Genomic DNA, 20,851 nt, shown 5'->3' with positions numbered 1-20,851 from the left:
TTTTCGGTCTAGTGCCTGTTGTCAGAGAGAAGTGTTCCCAGCGAGATAAATTTTCAAGATATCGGTCTAGTATATTTCGGTCTAGTGCCTGTTGTCAGAGAGAAGTGTTCCCAGCGAGATAAATTTTCAAGTTTTTGGTCTAGTGCCTGTTGTCAGAGATGAGACGTGTTCCCAGGGAGATAAATTTTCAAGTTTTCGGTCTAGTGCCTGTTGTCAGAGAGAAGTGTTCCCAGCGAGATAAATTTTCAAGTTTTCGGTCTAGTACCTGTTGTCAGAGATGAGACATGTTCCCAGCGAGATAAATTTTCAAGTTTTCGGTCTAGTGCCTGTTGTCAGAGATGAGACGTGTTCCCAGCGAGATAAATTTTCAAGATTTCGGTCTAGTACCTTTCGGTCTAGTGCCTGTTGCCAGAGATGAGACGTGTTCCCAGCGAGATAAATTTTCACGTTTTCGGTCTAGTACCTTTCGGTCTAGTGCCTGTTGCCAGAGATGAGACGTGTTCCCAGCGAGATAAATTTTCAAGTTTTCGGTCTAGTACCTTTCGGTCTAGTGCCTGTTGCCAGAGATGAAACGTGTTCCCAGCGAGATAAATTTTCACGTTTTCGGTCTAGTACCTTTCGGTCTACTGCCTGTTGCCAGAGATGAGACGTGTTCCCAGCGAGATAAGTTTTCAAGTTTTCGGTCTAGTACCTTTCGGTCTAGTGCCTGTTGCCAGAGATGAAACGTGTTCCCAGCGAGATAAATTTTCACGTTTTCGGTCTAGTACCTTTCGGTCTACTGCCTGTTGCCAGAGATGAGACGTGTTCCCAGCGAGATAAGTTTTCAAGTTTTCGGTCTAGTACCTTTCGGTCTGATTCCTGTTGCCAGAGTTAAGATGTGTTCCTGGAGAGATACATTTTTCAAAGTTTTTCGGTCTAGCGCCCGTCGATCTAGTTCCTGTCATTTAAACGACTTTCGGATAAACGACTTCCGGTTGAGCGCCTTTCGGTCTGGTGATTTTCGACCTTATTGCCGCGTCCCCGTCCGTCTCGATCCCGCAGCATTCGGGGGGGCTTTTCTTCGTCGCTTTGTCGTTATCTCCCCGCTCGGTGTTTTGTGGTTGTCGCAGCGGTGATAAAACCGTAGGTGGGGTGGGGGAAAGAGAGTGTAGGCCGTGTTCGTTGTAATCCCTGCAGCGAAGAAGCCTGTCAGAATCCTACTCCCCCCCTCTCTCCCCTTCATCATTCTCCTCCCTTCCACCCCCCTTTTACATTCTTTTTTTTTTTTTTTTTTTTTGCCCGCGCGAAAACGCAGCAGTGCTCACGCAAGCCAGCGACCGGCACGGAGGCACGATCAGAGATATCTCCAATTCTTCTCAAAGAGTTCTTCAATGCGAAACCCGGGGGTCTTTTCTGCCGGGCGCCCGCGAGAAATTGTTTCCCCGACGTTAAAGTGACGCGACTTTTTTTTTCTCTCTTCCTTCGGAACGGATCTTCTTTCCCCCCCAAACTCAAGACTTTTCATTTTCCTTCTGAAAGTGCCCATGAACCTCCGGCGTTTACACATCCCTTACGTTCGGCGTTGCCTAGCGGGAAGTTTCAAGAACAACGCACTCTCCCAGCAGTAACTGAAGTGTACAAGTCTAAAACGTCTCGAAGCCTGCTCGGAATTTCGACTGGAAATAAAAAGTTTTTTTTTTGGAGCGTTGAGGAAACATGTTCGCTGACGGCGGATTTCCGTGTGAACTCAGGGACGTTCTGCTTTGCCCCCAAGGACTCATCGTGGTTTATTTCGTCGACGGGAATGAGCTCAAGAACAAGTGACGTCGCGCTTTGAAAGTTTTTTTTTTTTTTGTTTTTTAGGAGAACACCGTTTGAAGTACACATCAGGTACGTTTCTAATTTTTTTTTATGTACAGATTTCTTTAGTTATTAGATTGTTAGCGAATAGAAAGGATGTTTGCTTTACCAACACGCAGTCTTAACTAGGGATGGGCCAATCAAATCCTCAAATCCTCAAATTCCATCAATTCCGTAGTATTCGGAGGATTCCATATTTGAGGGTAAAGAATCGAAGGAAAATATTAGAGGAAATAAAGTAAACTAAAAAAAATTCAACACTAACAACCTGTGAAGTTTACTAGGTATTTTTATCTGCATTTCTATTCTGTTACCGTTCCCCAAGATATTATACTTTTAACGTGTAAATATATCAATAAAATTACAAAGTTTAATGATAATGGAAACTTAACTTTGTGTAACATCAATTTTTAAAGGGTGGAATTTTTTAACACTAGATAATATATTTTTTTATATTTTGTACATTATTTTATTTTTGACTCTTGACACCTAGTTTCTGATTCGAGGGGTATGTGTATTCGAGGTTCTTTCTGGGATTCAAATTCGAGGTTCGTATTCGAGAAAATTGGGATTTGAACCATTACGAGTCTTAACTAAAGGCTTGATTGCACTTGGGGGGGGGGGGGGGGATTAACGTTTGCACAGCCTGGTGTATCAACAAAGAGATAACTATTTCGGCAGTCATTGGTTTGGGTTCACAATTTCGAAATGTCAAAAAATGTCCAAATAATAACTTGGCAGGCTAACTAAGGGCAGTTCTGCAACTACACGTAAACGGAGACGGATCCCACGGAACAGAGTTTCTCCATTGGCACGTAGACGGAGACGGAACCGTACGGGTTAGCTCGGGGATGCTGATCTCTTCCGTTTACGTTTCTCCGTGCGACCAGTAGAAACGGAATATTTGGCTAGTGGCGTAGCCATGTTTTGTGTATGTTTATAATACGTTAAGAAAATTTTCAAGTACAATAATATCTAGTGTTCTATTATTACTTTGTGGTTTCTACTCGTGCTATGATCTCAAAACCGTAATATATTTTTTTTTAGATTAAATTAATATTTCGTAACCTTGAAATGCAATGGTGAAATGTTCCGTTGGAGATCCGTCTACGTTTCCGTACCGTTGCAGAACGGGCCCTGACAGAATACCGTTAAGTTCGTACCGAAATATAGCGCCAGAAACCGCCCACAGACGACAAGAAACCACGAAAGAACGCGAGATACTCAACCTTTCACTACAGGCTGCATCGTCGGAAATCCTTGCAAGTATTTAAAGGTCAACAAAAATGGCTGACATCATTTAAAATTCACTTTTAAATGCTATTTGAGGGTATCTGGCCTTTAAAATAAAATGCCAAAATAAAAGTCAAATATTTTGGCTGCATAAACAGTAGAAAATTTAATGGAACTTATGGAAACGTTAATCTTACTAGAACTGTACATAGGTATATTTAACTCTTTTCGTGAAATAACTGATGAAAAAAGAATTTTCCGTTTCAACGTGCTTCAGAGAGTTGAATTGGGGAAGCAAAATCACTTACATAATTAATGGTACTTTGTAGTAAATACTTAATTTTCACTCCTTAAATTTTATCTCTAAATTTTTACTATCTATTTTAGAACGGTTCCATTCGAACAGGCTTCGTTTTTTTCACAACGCTCGGTTGTTTTGCCTCCAACAAGGGCATAATAAATATATAGCTTGAAGTACAGATTTCGTATTACATTGAAAGTCTAAATATGGATTTCCCGTACCAAAAAATTACAAGAAAGCAACCACGGAACTTCTATAGGCCTATAGAAAGAGAATAAATCTGAGCGAATTGCACATACGTGCAATTTACACATTTGAATCCGCAATTAATTCCCAGTAAATTCTTATTGAAATATGTAGTCCGAAGGATCATTAAAAGTGCATCTTGAAGTATTTCGGCCGTTTTTCTTGGCCTCACGAATAGTTTTTCAGGACTCTTACAGAAACGCCGATGCAGCCTTTCTTGAAAGAACAAGTTAAACGCGTCCTCATCTGCATCCTTGTGGCATTTAAGAGTTTTATTGGGCCGTCATTTTGTATAAATTGAACGATAGTCTGATACTCAGCCTGCCAGTTGCTGTCTACACTATGTTTATGTTTATCTATCTACTTAGTAAAACTCCAACACTGACTGAGTGACAGACAACGCTCACTTTAAACCGGTGGTACTAGAAGCATGAAATTTTGCATAGGAGTTTCTTGATCAACGTAGATGATCACTAAGAAAGGATTTTTTGAAATGCTATATATCCCTAAAAGGATTGTAAAGTTCGCACGAAGGAAAAATTTATTTTTAAGTTACGTTGATGCAATTTTACAAATATACTCTTTCAAAAGAAATGAAATAGCACGTGTTTAATAACTTTTTTATTTAAATTCGTCTCCAAAAAGGGGGGGGGGGGGGGAGGGAGGTTTCAAGGGCTTTAAAGATCAAAATCCCTGTTTTTGGTAAAAAAAAAAAAAAAACTGCATGGCGCGAATGTTGCATGTTGATGCTTCCTTAGTCTCCGTTAAAATTACGCGGGGGCGTTAAAATTAAAATTTCCCGTTTTTCAAATAAACGTCCTGCAGACTTGAAACTCGGCAGTGATGCTCGTTCCTTACATTAGATATATCTCAACTCTGAACTAAGATTTCCGAAAATCCGTTAGCAAGGGTGGTTTAGCCCGGGCAACGCCGGTTACTTAAGCGAGTCACACATAAATTTAAAAATAAATTACTTGAACGAATAACAACAGAACAAAAATTTGAACAATTTGAAAAAAAAATATTTAACTCTATCAAATGTTTGTGGAAAAATGATTTCTTAAATGTTACACCATGTTATATTAGCGTAGAAAGATCGAAGTTCATTTGAAAAACTTACAATCGTTGGCACATACGAAAATTTTGTGTGATCTGTTAACGGAATAGCGCGTTTTTAGAGGCAATTGTTTCCATAGACTTATTTTACGGATTCAGGTATCGAGTATAGCTATTTGTTTTTACTGATAGTTATTTATCACAAGTTCGCTGGAACACAACATGGTTTTTATATGATTAATTCCACTACTTAAACATTATTAAAACAAACCACGTGAGGAAATAAAACACGCTTTTATTTACACAATTATACAAGCAAAAGTGAATTTTACTTTGATGAAACATGTCACGCGTATTTGCCGTGCACTATATGGTCAATTATGGACTTCCTGAGATCATATGTATTTATTGAAACCATATTATATCGTAAACAAGTAAATGCAATATAAAATTTTCCGCAGTCGAAAGTATAACCTTATTATTTCAATGTTGTTTCTGTATTTAAAAATTTCAGCTGGTATTATTTTTGTTACAACACGAGAAAATGAAATTTTCTATCTAACGACAAACAATCACGTGATTAATTGAAGCGATATCGTTGACAGAGGTCAGGGGTTTTACATGGGTGCCACAGACTTTATTTGTTATTGGAGGGAGGACTTTTTTTGTCTAAATCTTTCCAGCCCAAAACCAATTTATGACAATATTTTGTCTAAATATGGCATAAACGTGAAGCGGTACTTTCAACTGATCCAGCTAACGACAAAAATTGTTCAAAGCCTTGTCATTTTGCATTACATTTAAAATAGTACCACCCGCAATAATTTACTGTGAACAAAGAAATTAATTTAGCGAGTGTCCAGAGTAACAAAGGTATCATAAAATGATAGCCTAAAGTTCACAGGGATGAAAGCCACAACCACAACTCGAACAGTTCCGAAATTTACCGAATTAAAAGTTAGGTTATGTTCGATCAGTGTAATAAATAAAATTTCTTAATTTTTTTTCCCCAAGAGGGTAGGTAACGTTATCGTAACTAAAATGAAATATTGGTTAGTTTAGGTTAGCGTTATTTAAAATACTCTGTGACCTAAAATATATAAATTCTTGCAATTTGGTGCTTTTCACGAACGATCGGCGAACTGTTCGGGTGTGGCTCTCACCCCTGTGAACTGTAAGCTTCATCATTATATGATACTCGTTAGTGGTAAGACGCCTAAGGCACCCATTCAAAAATTATGAATATAACGAATACTTTAATTTAACAATTACAAAATATTTAATTTCTATTTCCTTTAATATTATGCAAATGAAAATTATTTATTATATATATGAAATAATAAAATATTTGAAAAAAAAAATGTTTTTAATTATGAAACTCTTGGAAAACTACATTGCGTGTTAATTTTTGCTGGTCATCCAGTAATATTCTTTCTTGCTGTGGATTCTATTCAATATACACCAGGATGGCAACCATACTGGCGGTGCGATTCGTATGAAGTTGCTCTATTGAATAGAGTTCGAAAAAAAAACATTTACATGCTACAATACAAATGTGCCTTAACATAATTCGCGAACAAATCAATCTCTATCATTGGCGCTGGGAAATCGACAGAACAGTGGTTGGTGGATTCACATTTGCAAGTGGAGGCACCGCGTGCATTAAGGTCTCCTCTAGCGTTGTTGGTGACGATGGTACATGTGCCATTGGTATCTACAAGGTCGTCAATCTGCGTGGCGCCTGTGACGTCATAATTGAAAATGTAGGAATGCAATATGGCAGCCCGGTCAAGGTCAAAGGTCCCCAGCGACTTTCTGGTGGCTGGTAGATGGGGAATTTAAGCCACTTTGGATATATTCAGTTCTTTCAAAGACAAAATGTTTTTTAAGCATTTCGAATTTCGAATTTTTGAACTTTTTACGTAAACAAATCCCTCGTAGATGAATTTTTTTGAGCTTTTATTTTTGAGAAAAATGTTTATAAAATTATTATTTTGAGTCACTTTGCCAAATTTTGAGTTAATTTTGGTATATTTTTGGCAAATATTGAAGGTCAAGTTCAAAATTCACAGTCAAAGTCATCCAATATGGCCGCCGTGAAGTCACAATCCAAGATGGCGGTCGGCTCCACAGGCTAAACAATTATGAACCAGTAACGGTAATTACATTTGTATACTACCGTTATATTTTGAATTGATTTAAATTCATGTGAAAAAAAAGAACCTTTAGAACGTAATTAATTTAGAAGATTACCTTCTAAAGGGATGTAGGGAAATGTGCGCTATGGATACATCCGTATGAGTTTTGGAAACATTCCCAGTCGACCAGTCTCTTCGTGACCTTGAACCGGTCTTGAGATCGTCACGTAGCTTGGAACGCCCAGTTTTCTAACCGCACTTGCTCAAATGATGCTTCTTATGCGTGGCGGAGCGCATTTCAAAACGCCGCCGCGATTTGTAAAAACTGAACGCTCATAGTCAACTTTCCCAACGTTTCAGAGTTTCGCAATTGCATTGTGTTGCATGGTGCTTCATACTTTTACAAGACTGCGAACTTCTGGACACGAGCAGGGTTGCCAACCCTGTCATTCATTCCCGAAGTCACTGTCACAGTTCCAGCTTCCTTGTTTTTTGCACCGAGAAGTAAGTCAGTGCGAAATGAGTTACTGAGACGTTGGACGTTTTATTGACGAGATCAAATTACGGGTTAAAAAAAAATGTAAACGAATCTTTCAGTTTTCGACAGTGATAAAAAAAAATAAAGCAACTTATAATTCGAAACTTGGACACGAAATTTATATGCCGAGCGTGATGAATGTATGACAAGTATTCATTTTAGAAAGGAAAAAAAAAGGTAAAATATTTCCCCTTTTCGAAACCTTACTATAATTAATGCCTTTTTGTAGTCATCTTTGATGGGGATTAACAAGTAAATTTTGTCGCCGGGGTGAAAAATAATTTTGAAGAATTCCAGTATAATTTTATCTTGCTGCTCGAACTAATTAGTTTTATGTGCTTCCGAAATTCAATTGTTTTTGAAGATGGCTGCAGCAACGAATGCCGAAACTTCGGACAAATCCATTTATTTTCACGAACTTCACCCCGACTTAGAATCCAATAAGTAGTCAGTTAGTGACTGGCATTCTGGTGAAATTTTTGGAGTGTTTTTCACTTCCTGTTTTGACTCTGATAGCTGGTTTTATGCTGCCTAGATGTTATTAATTAATTTTCATACCGCAGAGTAGACGTGATGATGATTGATTTTATAGTTGTGCACTGTCAAGTCCAGGAGAGAAAAAAAATTTCCTCCGTTTTCTTAATGCAAAAAGAACTTTCTTGGAAATGTATCATTAATCATTCATTCCCTTGCCTGCTTGTGTCAGAATGGAGATTTTTTTTTAATACTTCTAAACTGGGGCAAGAGGAAGAGGTAAGCAGATGTGGAGCCTCGGACGAAAATGGATGGGTCGTTGTTGTTGCCACAAGAGTGCTGCTTCGTCGTCAAATCATTTTGCTGGCACCACTTTGGGGAGCAGCAATCCGTACGATTCACTTCTCCCACCTCGCCAAACATCACGTGACGTCAGAACAAGGTTGCAGCGCACTTATTGTCATAATTAATCAGTTTTTGGGAGTTTATTGTGAATCATCATATTTCCATCAGTTTGTTTAATGCGTGGTGAAATTGTTCGTTTCGTGTTTGCTCGTAGGATAATAACAAATTGTGAAATGCGTTGAAAATTCGCATGATTACCACATTAGAAGAAAAATTGCTAAAATAAAATAGCGTATAAAGATATTTCCGAAACGAAAATAACTTAACAATTAATTTATGAATTTTGGAAATTTGTTATGAAATATACACTATAAAATTCCCTGAAAAATGCTTAATATTCCCAATGACAAATTTGCTATATTGCATTAATAAATAATTTATATAAAACGTCACTGAGAAAGATGTGTTCTGATATTCAAAAAGAAAAGTCACGAATTTTATATATATATATACACACACACAACACACACACATAGCTACTCATCTAAATGCCGATCCTAAAGCAACTTACTAAAAAAACATATACGACAAGAATTTACGACCAAGAAATAAAAAACAAAAAACAAAATTGTGACTAAGTAGGATTAAAAGGTAGGTCCGGTGACAGTTGCCTCAAGCTTCAGAACATAATTTGTGACCGTTGACCTCTGACGTCCCAACCGACATCTTGGTTGACATGAGAGGTCAACAGTCACACGTCCGAATCCGAAACCAAAAATCTACTGTGTCTGAACCTCCCATGTCAAACTACTGACGTGGCGCAGTTGGAAGACTTTAGCCTCACATTCTCGAGGACCCCAATTTTTTTATTTACTTTTCTAGTTTGTTTTCCAGAAATCACTCCAAGCCACGGTCATGGTGTAAGGAAAGGGAGGTGAAACCGTCCGGCCGCCCAAACTCGTCCTCCACTGCGCACTACGTCACCTTGGTCGCACCGCCCGGTCTACACGGGAATACCACGCACAGACAGTTCATTTACAATCGTTTGAATAGCAAGAGTTACCACGAAGCGTAAAAATACTTTGCTATGTGCATTGTATAACCTACAGTTAAATCATACAAAAAAAATTAAAAATAAATACTCGTATTATAACACAAGTGAAATTTCTATTTAAAATCACGTTTGTTTAAACTGACCTCTGCTAACACAGAATTTGTCCTTCCTTTTACATACGTTCACCCACTTATTGCAAAGTTCTTCATTTTTTTTTTTTTTGGAAAATAAAAATATTTTAATGCCAGAATCTCGAGTCTTTTTGAAATGATTGTGACATCAACACTACAAAGCTACATAAAAGCACTGAGGATTATGTAAGCACCAACAATAACAAAGGTTCGCACGAGACGCAGATGAAATGGATGGGAAGCGCCTGGAAGAAGAGCGCTGACTACAACCAAGGTGACGTAGCGAGGAAGCGCGTGGAGGGGGAAAACCTGCACACGGTTTCACTTCCCCTATGGCCACGGTCATATAGATAGGTCTATCAACTTCCTATACTTTGCCTTGTCTGCGATAGTGCTGGGACCCATTATGAACATTGCAGTATCGGTTATAATATGATATTATTCCTAGTTCCATCTCAATTTTTAAACATTTTCCCCCGACTATATTTTTCATTCGTTTGGGTGCTTGGTAAATAAATAAATGCCTCATCTGTACCAATGCAAGGTAAACGGATCACGGAAACGGATCACGGTAATATGAGACGGATCTCCCGGAAAAAATTTACTATCGCATCTGCTGCTTCCACAGTGCACTGAAACGTAACATATGACAACCAACGAGATTTCATTTTAAGGGTACGAAATATTAATTAAATTAATACAAAATTGGTTGTATGTAAAGTCGGTTTACGGACGATAGTTTAACGTGACAACGTCATAACAAAACATTGATGAAATGATTGCATACTTTATGAATAAAATAGAATCATTTTAATTTTAATAATAAAAGAATAAATACTTGAAATTATACTAGTAATTAGATTTTTAAAATGCAAGAATAATTAACCTTTATTGCCGAAATTGTTGTTGTAATAATCAATGAAAACCACATTAACTTTTCACTTCACTTTATAAACAGTCGAGTGGAAGAGAGATAGATGCGGTGCAAGCGTACAATGAGCGTAACGGGACAACGTGCGTAACGGGACACTTTTTCGTGCGTGCAGCCGGTGTTCATCAATTTATTAGACGTTGTCACGTCAAAAAATTATTATGCTTCGAGATTATAGCGCGGACAGATATTACATTTATAAATAAAATATACACCACAAAGTATCTAATAATAAAACACTCGATGTTCTTATACTTGAAACATTTTTTTTTTGTTACGTATTCAGAACCACAGACGCCAAAAACTCGGCTTCTATTGTTCGCACGGAGAAACGTAAACGGGAAAGCTCAGCATTTGTCAAACTAATCCGTCCGTGTGCCGTTACAGAAACTCTGGTCCCGTGGCATCAGTCTCCGTTTACGTGATAGGCCTAATTTTTTTTACGTGTCATTACAGAACGGGCCTAAAAAAAATGGTTGAAACCACGAGATTGGCATTCATTTCGGGTCCTATATCTCCTTCTCAACTGAGGGTGGAACTGACAATTTCCAAAACTTTTTTTCTCTCACTTCTCCGTAGTTCTCGCTTGATGACAACGTAAACGATGTTTGTTTTTATTCAAGCGAAAAAAAAAAAAATGTGGGGGGAGAGGATCGTTTTGAAGAGGGGTTGAATTCTCAAGACACCCGACACCTCGTTACCAACTTCCCGTTTTCATTGGCGGGAAGGGTTGTGGGGGAGGGGAGTGGGGGTAGAGACACCCACCTCCTATGCGCTGATCATCTTCGCGGTAGACTCGCAGCGAGACACAGCCTAGGAACTTCTCTCCCTGGAAGAAGGGTCTGCTGGGGTAACGCAAACTGCGCTGGCGCACTTTAACGACCAACGAAACCGCTAATTACTCGCTCTGGGCTGAAATGGGCTTTAACCGTGAAGTGTAAAACGGCGGAAAAGGGAGGGGGGGTTGAGATGGCGAAACGTGGCTGCAAAAGCATGCCGGATTCCCGCGTTCATGGAGGAGTGACGTAGGGTGCTCACGAATGTTCTTCCTCCGCCAATGACACAGTGGCTGTTTGTTCTCTCTCCAGCACAGACCTCCACTGCACTATTGTCACGTCCCTTTGAAAGGTGTATGTACCGTTCTAGGTCACATATATATATATATAATGATTTTGGACTTAACCCCTTTTACGCAACAAGCACAGATCACAAACGTTATCATGGTCATAGCCGAAACTGATACCTATGATAATTTGCATAGATTAAAATTAATTCGTTTAGCAACTTACAAGTAAAAAAACTTATACGACAAGAATTTACGACCAAGAAATAAAAAAAAAATTGTGACTAAGTAGGATTAAAAGGTAGGTCCGGCGACAGTTGCCTCATGCGGTTAAATGTGCCGGCTTTTTGAGTGGCTGAAATTACACAAAAATTAAAAAAAAAATTGGTTGTCTGTAAAGTCGGTTTACGAACGATAGTTTAACGTGACAACGTCATAACAAAACATTGATGAAATGATTGATCCAGAAGAAAAGGAAATATATTCGGCCTGAGACTGAGCCGTAATAGGTTTTTGCAACCAAACCAGTTAGGCATTAAAAATATTATATTCTTTGAGGAAGAATTTTTTTTTTTAAATTTTTCTATTTTTTTTATGATAAAATATACCTCTGCATACTTTTATGAATAAAATTGATTCATTTTTATTGAATTATCACGATTTTGTATGGATACAAAAGAGTGAAATGAAATGTACAATTTAATTAATAAATTTACTTTTATTTGCATTCATTATTCAAATATATTTATTACTTTTGAAATGTTACGTGTGCTGTATTTATTTTTATAAGTACAAAAAAAAATTCACACCTGCCGGGATTCGAACGACAATCTTTAGATTGTAAGTTTCAAATTCAAATTTCAAATTCAAAAGCTTTTTATTGACATGTTTGTTTACATTTTTCATTAACAATGGTTGACATAGTGGAACGCCAGCACATTGTGCTCTTTTTCCATATATTAAATACATTTTACAACATTTATATACATTTTACATCATTTATATACATTTGCAGGTGATAAATAACTGTTATTGGAGGAAAAGTTTAAAAAAGATTGTAAGTTAGTTATGCTGACCATTCGGCCACGAGGCCATACTTAGAAGATTACAGTTTCAGATTATATATAAAAATATATATATAAAAATTTTGTTTACGGTAGGGGAATAATATTATTTCGCTTTTATAACTCGATTTTATAACAAATACGCATCCCAAATACACCAAACTTATTTATAATGTGTTACAATATTTTTTAAAACATTGTGCAAAAGATCCCGGTTGTAATTTGAATTATTATGTGTAACTGTAAAACACCATTGTTGGTTCAAAATATATTTGAATATTCAACATTACTTTTAAATAACTGTACCGATTGTGCTGAAAATCGGTGGACAATCGTTAAATTACATAATATTAATAATTCAAACGACGAAAAAATGATTGAAAAGTCAAATCGATGGTTGTTCCAATCGAGTGGAAGAGAGATGCCACGCATGCGTAGGCCCTACAATGAGCATGAAGAGAGATGCCACGCATGCGTACAATGAGCAAATAGGACACATCCGTAGTGGGACATCCGTAGTGGGACACTTTTTCGTGCGTGCAGCCGGCGTTCATCGATTTATTAGACGTTGTCACGTCAAAATATATAAATATTATGTATATCGCATACTTTTGGCATAATTAGCTGGTAAAGTTGCACTTTTAAAGATTTATGCGCTGTGGATAACGAGAATTGAAATGAAATATAAAACTGGACCCTTTTTTTTTATTTTTAAAGTCAATTTTACTGCCTGAAATGTGATATGGTTTAATTTATTTAAGAAATATTATTGAACTTTAGCTATCCTTTTAAAATCGTCAAATATTTATGATTTTAAAAGGTTTAATATAATTAAATATTTTTTCTTGGAAGAAATGTATAATTTTAAAATTTAATCCATGCCACTCATTTATACCCAAAAATTTTCAGTTATTTATTTATTTGGTTCGCCTTATCCGTACTGCACAAAAATGATAAATATTTAACTTTGTCGGCTAATTATGCAATAAAGATTTTACAAGAATAAAAATTTAATAAATAAAAAATACTAATGTAATGCAGTAATACTGCGGATTCTTACCCGGACATTAATGATTTGTGTTGTCCCAGTACCTCCAATTGTTAAAGTTTCCTTAGTAAATTTCCAGTATTAAAGCGGACATTATTAAGTATAATACAACAAAATAAAGTCCAATTATTAAATATCATATTATTATCTTCATGGTAAAAATATTTATACTAAAATGAAACATCATTTAAAACACACATTTAGGATGTGCTATTTTTCGCTAGAAATATTCAGTACTATCTCGAAAAAACGTATTTATGCAGAATAATTATAACAATTTTGTTTTTTAAAAATAAATATATTCCTTGTAGATTTACAGTATATTTCTTAGTAACTGGATTTCAAAGGAATTTTTAGTTAAAATACAATAAACTTTTTTTTTCTGTGTATAAATCACATGAGGAATATGTTGGAATTGAATTTTACAGTGCCGATTTTTTTCTGTAGTTATTCGTTTTGTATTAATGCTCCATAGTTATTTTAACTCATGTACGGTAAAAAAATTACAAAATATTGTGCAACTAAAAAAAAAAACATTAAACAAGATTGCAGTGAAATTGTGCCGTGTATTAGGGATTTAGGCACGTTTTATTTAAAATTTTGTAATCTTAAATATTTTTTGGAAATATTATTTTATTTTTATTTTTTTCTCTCATCTTATTACCTTTACGGCCAGGCCCTCAGCCTCTGTTCTCAGAGGCGAGCTGATTTTCTTTCCCAGCCTCATGCTAGCTTAGCATTCTGGCTAATATTTCTCCCGCCTCCAGGCACGTCGGGGGCCGGTAACTTTATTTCTTCGCGGGTCTACTTTTGCCTAAAGCAGCTTGTGAAGCAGTGCTGAGCCCTGCTAACTCTGTCACGAATCGGTATAGGGTTCACTAGCAGCAAGACACGACAGGAGGATCCCGTGGGCCTTGTGTCCCACAGACCATGCGTTTTTTGAAGCCATCCCCCTCCTGCTCACCCACCACTTTCTTCTCAGAAGTGTGGCTAGGAGCGACGACCGCACGGGGACGTTAACCGGAGTCAAGGCCATCTCAGGCTTGACAGCCGCAGTTACGATTCTGGACTTTAGCGACACCTAGCGACGGCTGTGCTAACTAACGCCACCTGTGGGCGTAGGCAGCGCCGACACCAGCGCTCGCGCGGAGGTAACGACAACCTTTCCCCTCCTTATGTCTCAGGCCGCTAGGTGGCACCTCTGGTTACTCCATTACCCCCTAGCTTGACACTCTCGTCGGTCACTAGTCGATTTATTAGTACTTCTTCTCGCCACCCAAAGATAGCGCCTCAGTCGCGCAGTCACTCCAGTAAGATCTAATTTTTTTTATGCCGGACACCTTCGGGTGGGCTCGGTAATTTTCGGCTCAGAGCCTACCCCCCTCCCATTCTCTAGAGATCCCGCGCTTAGGATATTCTGGTGGTATCACACTCTGAACTTACTTCGGTGCGCGCCTCCTGACTGACTGGTACCGTTTGTATCTGCGATCTTCGGCGAATCATCGACATCGTATATTATGTAGTCTTCTCAGACTAGAGGGATGGAGTCCCTAGCTAAAATTATTAACCAGTCAGTAGTTTAGTTGAAAGTAGAGAAACTTAGTATTTTTATATAATTTATTTTCTAACTATTCGTGATGACTTCCGTGGCTACCGCGAATCGTGGTACGAGTTTGCGGAGACGAGACGCCCTCTCCTGAGCGCCAGGACCAACACCCTGTTTTGGTAAGTCTTGACGTCATTCCCCCCCTTTAATTTCCCGCTATTGGCCTTTTGCGCCATTTAAGTATACTGTCTGGAAACAGGTCTAATTCTTTGGAATTTGGACTTCTGTTTCAGACAGGGTTCCAAGTTTGGGGCAACCAAAATCCTCTGCCAGAACCTCTGGAGTCGGTTCCTGCGCAGAATCCACCATCATTAGGCCTACTACCTCGATCACCGTCTACCTACAGCCCCGGGTGATACCCGCATAATTCTATCTTTTTATTCACGAACTCAAAAATAGTGTAACCCAGTTAAGACAGCGGACAGTAAAAAGCAGTTCGAGGAGAAGAAATTTATATTATGTTTTGCAAGGACTATATGTACAACCTTTAAAGTTACCAATGTTGATTTCATTCATGTTTTTAAGTATTGTTATTTTGGTTAAACATTCAGGGCCGGCCCGATAGTCAATAAGTTCAAAAAATATATATATAATATAATAAGTGTAATGGTGAGGAATTTAAGTAAGATCACTTATCAATAGAAAAACCGATGTTACTAAGGAAAATTTAATCTATAAAAGAAAGAAAGAACAATGATTAATAAAATAAGGAAGTCTATAGATGTAACAGTTGTTTTTATTTATTTAATATATAATAACGATCCTTTTTCTCCCAAGTGTTCGTAGGGAGTCTCTAAATTTTCTTTGTTTACTCCTAGTGTCGCCTCTGTTGTTGACTTTTATGGTTATTAATTGAGGGCCCCAGTAATCAGTTTCCAAATCTTTTTACCTTATTATTTAATTATTCTTTAAGACGCTAGGGGTATTACAAAATAATGCCAGCATAGCTATCCTACCCTGGTATGTCAAGGCACAATCTTGCACGCCATATAGATTATTATTTTTTTCTTGATTACTTTTAGTTAAGCCTATTTTAAAAAAAAATATTCGCTGCTCCTCGTGATGGTTTCTTGTTCTGTCCAAAAAAAATATTTTATATATGTTCACGTAGTGTAATTATAATGCGTATAAAAAGTTGATCAAGTGATCAAAATTACAAAGGATTATGTGACTGTTTACATCCACTATAGTCCACTAAGTGAATGCAATATTGTTAAGAGCATACTGGGGGCTGGACCCCCATGCGGCACATTCCTTGCAGCTTTCCCCCTCCCCTCGCACCCTCCTTCCTCGGCGCTTTTTCATAGATCCCTCGGTCCTTCTGGAGGTTTCTGCGGACTACCGGAGGCCACCGCGTGGAGTGTCGTAACTAGGACGCCGTTTTCTGGTAGCTTCGGGTGGGAGTCAGTTTCTTGAAGGGAGGGGGGCTTAGGGGTATGGATACTGCTACGAAATCCTCCAAAGGAGTGAAGTGAAGAGGGCGAAAGACCCTTTGGTGAGCGATAACCGGACGGCAACGAGCACCGTTGGTGGTATCGGGACTTCGCTGTGTGCGACAGACGAGTGAGTAGTGCGAGACAGTGTGTGTCGGGGAAGAGGTGCGTGGTAAGAGACGACCAATAGGTAGAGCCACTGTCAAGCCGAGCTCCAGTAGTATTAATTTATTGAAATACATTTTAAGGGTTGTAATTAAATCAATAGTGTAAGCAGTAATAAATAATAAAACTGCATTTGACTAACTGAGCTATAATTTTATAATCTGTTTTCCCACTTGGAACAATACGTTGAAAATATTTGTGCCAGAACAGCAAATGCAAGGAAGGTTTCGAGTTAAAATTTTATAATAAGACCTTAAATAAAAGAAATTATGAAAAAAAAAATCATTTTGATGAATGAGACCGAGCTAAAAGTATGAATTCCTGGAATGTATCACAATACAATTACAAATACAATACAATACAAATATTGCCTCTTGGCGCGAGGACACGGCAGAAGTAGAGGGGAGAGTGTTTCAATTCTGCTGTCTTACCCAGAAAAAAAATATATATGTATGATGCTAAAGCGCACAGGCACACAAATGCAAGTACGACAATGGGGCTGTATAACCAATTACGTCACGTCAAACAAGTTCAAGGATGAGTTACTGTTGCTTAACGTAGGCCCTACTTTGTAACACAAAGCGACGAGGGCTTACACGATTTGAAATTTTATTTTTTTTTCGTCACCGTGTTGGCTGCATTCAGAGTCACACCTCGGTAAAAAAAAAAAAAAATCTTATCTCTAGTTATTACACTACTCGGCTTTGTTGCGAACGAACTGAAGACTAACAGTTTCCTTCAAGGACTCGCAGAGTAGAAGCTAAATATGTTAGAAGAATTCAAGTAATTGCATTTTCCCTGAGCGCAGATTAAGTTTGAAATATACAAAATGTTTTCAGACCATGCTCAGAGATCTCCAACGGGTCATTTATTACAAGTGAATAAGACGAAAACATTTTAAAAGCTTTCCTTGTAACGAACATTTGTGCGGCCATGTTTAAAAGCTCTGAACCCATTATCATATCATCCCAACGGTCGTAATGTTTTCTCCACACACTTCACTGATCTGACGTTGAATTTTATCCGCATTCATGCCTTCGGCGATAATAAAACTAATCACAGCGCGTATTTCACAGTCGGGGGGGGGGGGGGGGGGTGGTTTAAAATGCTCGCAAACAAACGTAAACTCGGTCGAATGCTTCCGTAATGGCGTCTGTGGCTAGCCTACAGCCCGCATGCGCAGAATGTCGACCGCAGCGCTGCAGCGGCCGAATTCCCAAACAACACTTGACACCCCTCGTATTTCGTGCCTCTTAAGAGTCAGTAATACCCCTGGAGAAGAAGTTATGCGAGAGGTGATGTAACTTCCATAATAACAGGAAAACGAAGCTACCTGAAATTGTATAATTTTTTGTGTGTGTGCATGCATGCCCAATATACGCTTCCATTTTGAAAAAAAATATATATTTTTTAAATTGTGCTTTAAAAAAAATAATAAAGTTCCCTTAAATCGACAATTTTGAGTACAATAATTTTGCACTTCTGCAACTGGTAGATAAATTTTGCCAAACAAAGAGCAAAGTCAGTGATATTGCGCAACTGTTACAATTGCACAATTATATTGACCATGTAAAGGGTTGTACTGAAAAGTATTAGTGAAGATTTCACAATGACTGAACAAAAGTTTGAGCCAGTTTAAATTTTACTGCGCAATAGTTATTAACTGTGTCTTGTATACGGTATATTGCGCCATTTAAGTCTAGGCCTACTTTTGGGAGCGAACCCGTACGCAAATGCGAATATTGTTTTTTAGACAGAGAAAATGGCTAAATCTGTCATGAAAGATAAAGAACGAGGTTTCTCCATCGAGTGCATTCAGTCTTGCTGTGATTTGCCTGCTGTGTGAATTCAATCTGGCTCAGACATGTTGCTCTCCCGGAAATATCGATAGTTCGTCAGTTTTGTTGAATCGATATGATTGTGCCGTGTGTGAGCAGAGTCGATTCAATTAAAATTGTCCAATGACATCATTTCTAAGTTATATTGTAGGTATTAAAGATGAGAGAGGAATTAAATGTCTCTCCCGGGCGCAAGGGAGCGAATCCATATTATTCGCGTGGCCCGAGAGTTTTGTGCGTGGGTGTTAACCGATTCAAGTCATTTCCGGAGAGGGTGTCTGCATGTTGTACACTGCACATATTTGGCCCATATGCATGTGATAAGAAGCTTTGAAATATACAGAAAGTTTACCGTAAGACATAGTTTTGACATGAAACCCGTTTCACAGTCACGCTTATGAAAGCATAAAAAAAAAAAAAAAATAGCTTGTGCATTACTTCTGAAAAATGTTGTCACCACAAATATCCTAAACAAACTTCTTTATTGTCGGTAGAAAAAAAATTCTACTTGTTCAATGCATGCATGACATTAACCATTTTAAATGCCAATGAATTAAAAAAAAATCACTTACCCAATGTAAAACACTTTGAAAAAATTCCAACTGTAAACAAACGTTTTTTTAAAGAAACTCGTAAATAGAATGCTCATACGAAAAAAATTTTTAAGTAGGCAAAAAATATACATAGAATCAGAGCAAACGTTAATCATATAACTTTTATCAACATTGTCGACTAAATGCGTGTATATTTGTTTGCCCCTCTGGTGCCCCAGGGATCTTCGCCAATGTCCGGGTGTCTCTCGCTGTTCCAGAATCAGCCAGGAACACCGCGGGGGTAAAGATGGCGTGAAGCAGGAGCCAGTGCGCCCCCCTTCAGGAAAGAAAGGAAGGAAACCATGAACTCGACGGACTTCAACCAGTCGCTGGAGGAGTACCTGCTGGCGGTGCGCGGGCCCAAGCACCTGCCCAACAGCATCGTGGTGCCCATCACCGTGGTGTACGTGCTGATCTTCGTGACGGGCGTGTTCGGCAACGTGGCCGTGTGCCTGGTGATCGTGCGCAACGCGTCCATGCGCACCGCCACCAACTACTACCTGTTCAGCCTGTCCGTGTCCGACCTCACGCTGCTCATCCTGGGTGAGTGGGCCCGGCTCAGTTTCCGCGCACCTAGCTGTAGCTACCGCTTCATGAGAGCTGTCTCAGTTTCCACGCACCTAACTGTACCGTTCCGTGAGAGCTGTCTCAGTTTTCACGCACCTAGCTGTACCGCTCCGTGAGAGCGGTCTCAGTTTTCACGCACCTAGCTGTACCGCTCCGTGAAAGCTGTCTCAGTTTTCACGCACCTAGCTGTACCGTTCCGTGAAAGCTGTCTCAGTTTTCACGCACCTAGCTGTACCGTTCCGTGAGAGCGGTCTCAGTTTTCACGCACCTAGCTGTTAAGTTCACTCATTTTGAACATTAATCAACAATAGTAAACTTATTATATTAACAAAACTTTGAAAACCTTTTGAGCCTTAAGCAAAAAAAAAAAAACCTTTTTATTCTTCAGCGTGTGTTATTTACCTAGTTTAAAACTTAATACAGAATTCGGAAGTTAAAACCCGACGTAGTTTCTACGAATAAGTTATCTGACATTTCGAAAAACTTTTCGTTCTTTTTTATTTTTTAGGCTTATTCTTTGTTTAAAAGTCCGTAAATTTACTGGAATTTTCTAACAGTGCACAAAGTGTTCTTTAATGCTTTTCGTAAGCAGACAAACACCCCCCCCCCCCCCCCCCCCCCCCAAACTCGGATATCTTGAGCAGTTTTCAAATCGCGTGGTTTTTTTTTTCCTTCTGTAGCTCTGAACACCTTATGTGTGCCCGTGTGGGCGGGGACCTAACCCTTTCCTTTGTCGGTGCGCCGTGAACTTATTCCATCCGCTCGGATTTTCCCTGCGATGCCCCGGCGCTATAGCCGGATGTGACCCGGCAAACGAGGAAGGCGGATCTTCGAGCGGGAGGAAACTCCGAACCGGCAATTAGTATGCGGAACATCAGGTAGTTTCCCCCCCCCCTCCACCCTCTCCCCCACTCCTCAAGATAATCTGCATAGTCTTTGTTTACGATCCAGCCGCGCGCCAAATACTCCTGTGAATAATTGTAACCTGCACAGAAGAAGAAAAAAAAAATGTTTCCCGTACTTTCACAAAAAAAAGATTCCTTTAGATACCAGTTGCCAAGAACTTGTTCGTAATACTGCAAGAAAGCTATTGCAACTTTGTACAACACATTTGTACAGGAATGAAATAAGTTTTCTGAGATAATACTTACTGCGTATTTCTTACAAAAATTGGCGCATAATTTATAT

At 38.6% G+C, this 20,851-nt stretch overlaps 1 protein-coding gene across 5 annotated transcripts in view; it reads left to right on the top strand.

Moving 5' to 3' along the window:
* LOC134536919 (neuropeptides capa receptor-like) overlaps positions 1–20,851 on the top strand; it is a 252,628-nt gene that overhangs the window by 95,382 nt on the left and 136,395 nt on the right. For 3 of the 5 annotated variants that reach the window (XM_063377001.1, XM_063377000.1, XM_063377002.1), the window contains exon 2: positions 19,315–19,639. In XM_063377001.1, the coding sequence (XP_063233071.1) occupies positions 19,399–19,639 (241 nt within the window). In that variant the 5' untranslated portion in view covers positions 19,315–19,398. Of the gene's footprint in view, positions 1–1,284; positions 1,870–14,731; positions 15,187–19,314; positions 19,640–20,851 lie in introns of those variants that run through there. The other 2 variants (XM_063376998.1, XM_063376999.1) reach the window with 2 other exon arrangements.

The sequence above is a fragment of the Bacillus rossius genome, chromosome 11, assembly GCF_032445375.1.
Source record: "Bacillus rossius redtenbacheri isolate Brsri chromosome 11, Brsri_v3, whole genome shotgun sequence".
NCBI lineage: Eukaryota > Metazoa > Arthropoda > Insecta > Phasmatodea > Bacillidae > Bacillus > Bacillus rossius.
This window is presented reverse-complemented; position numbering and strand designations above follow the sequence as displayed.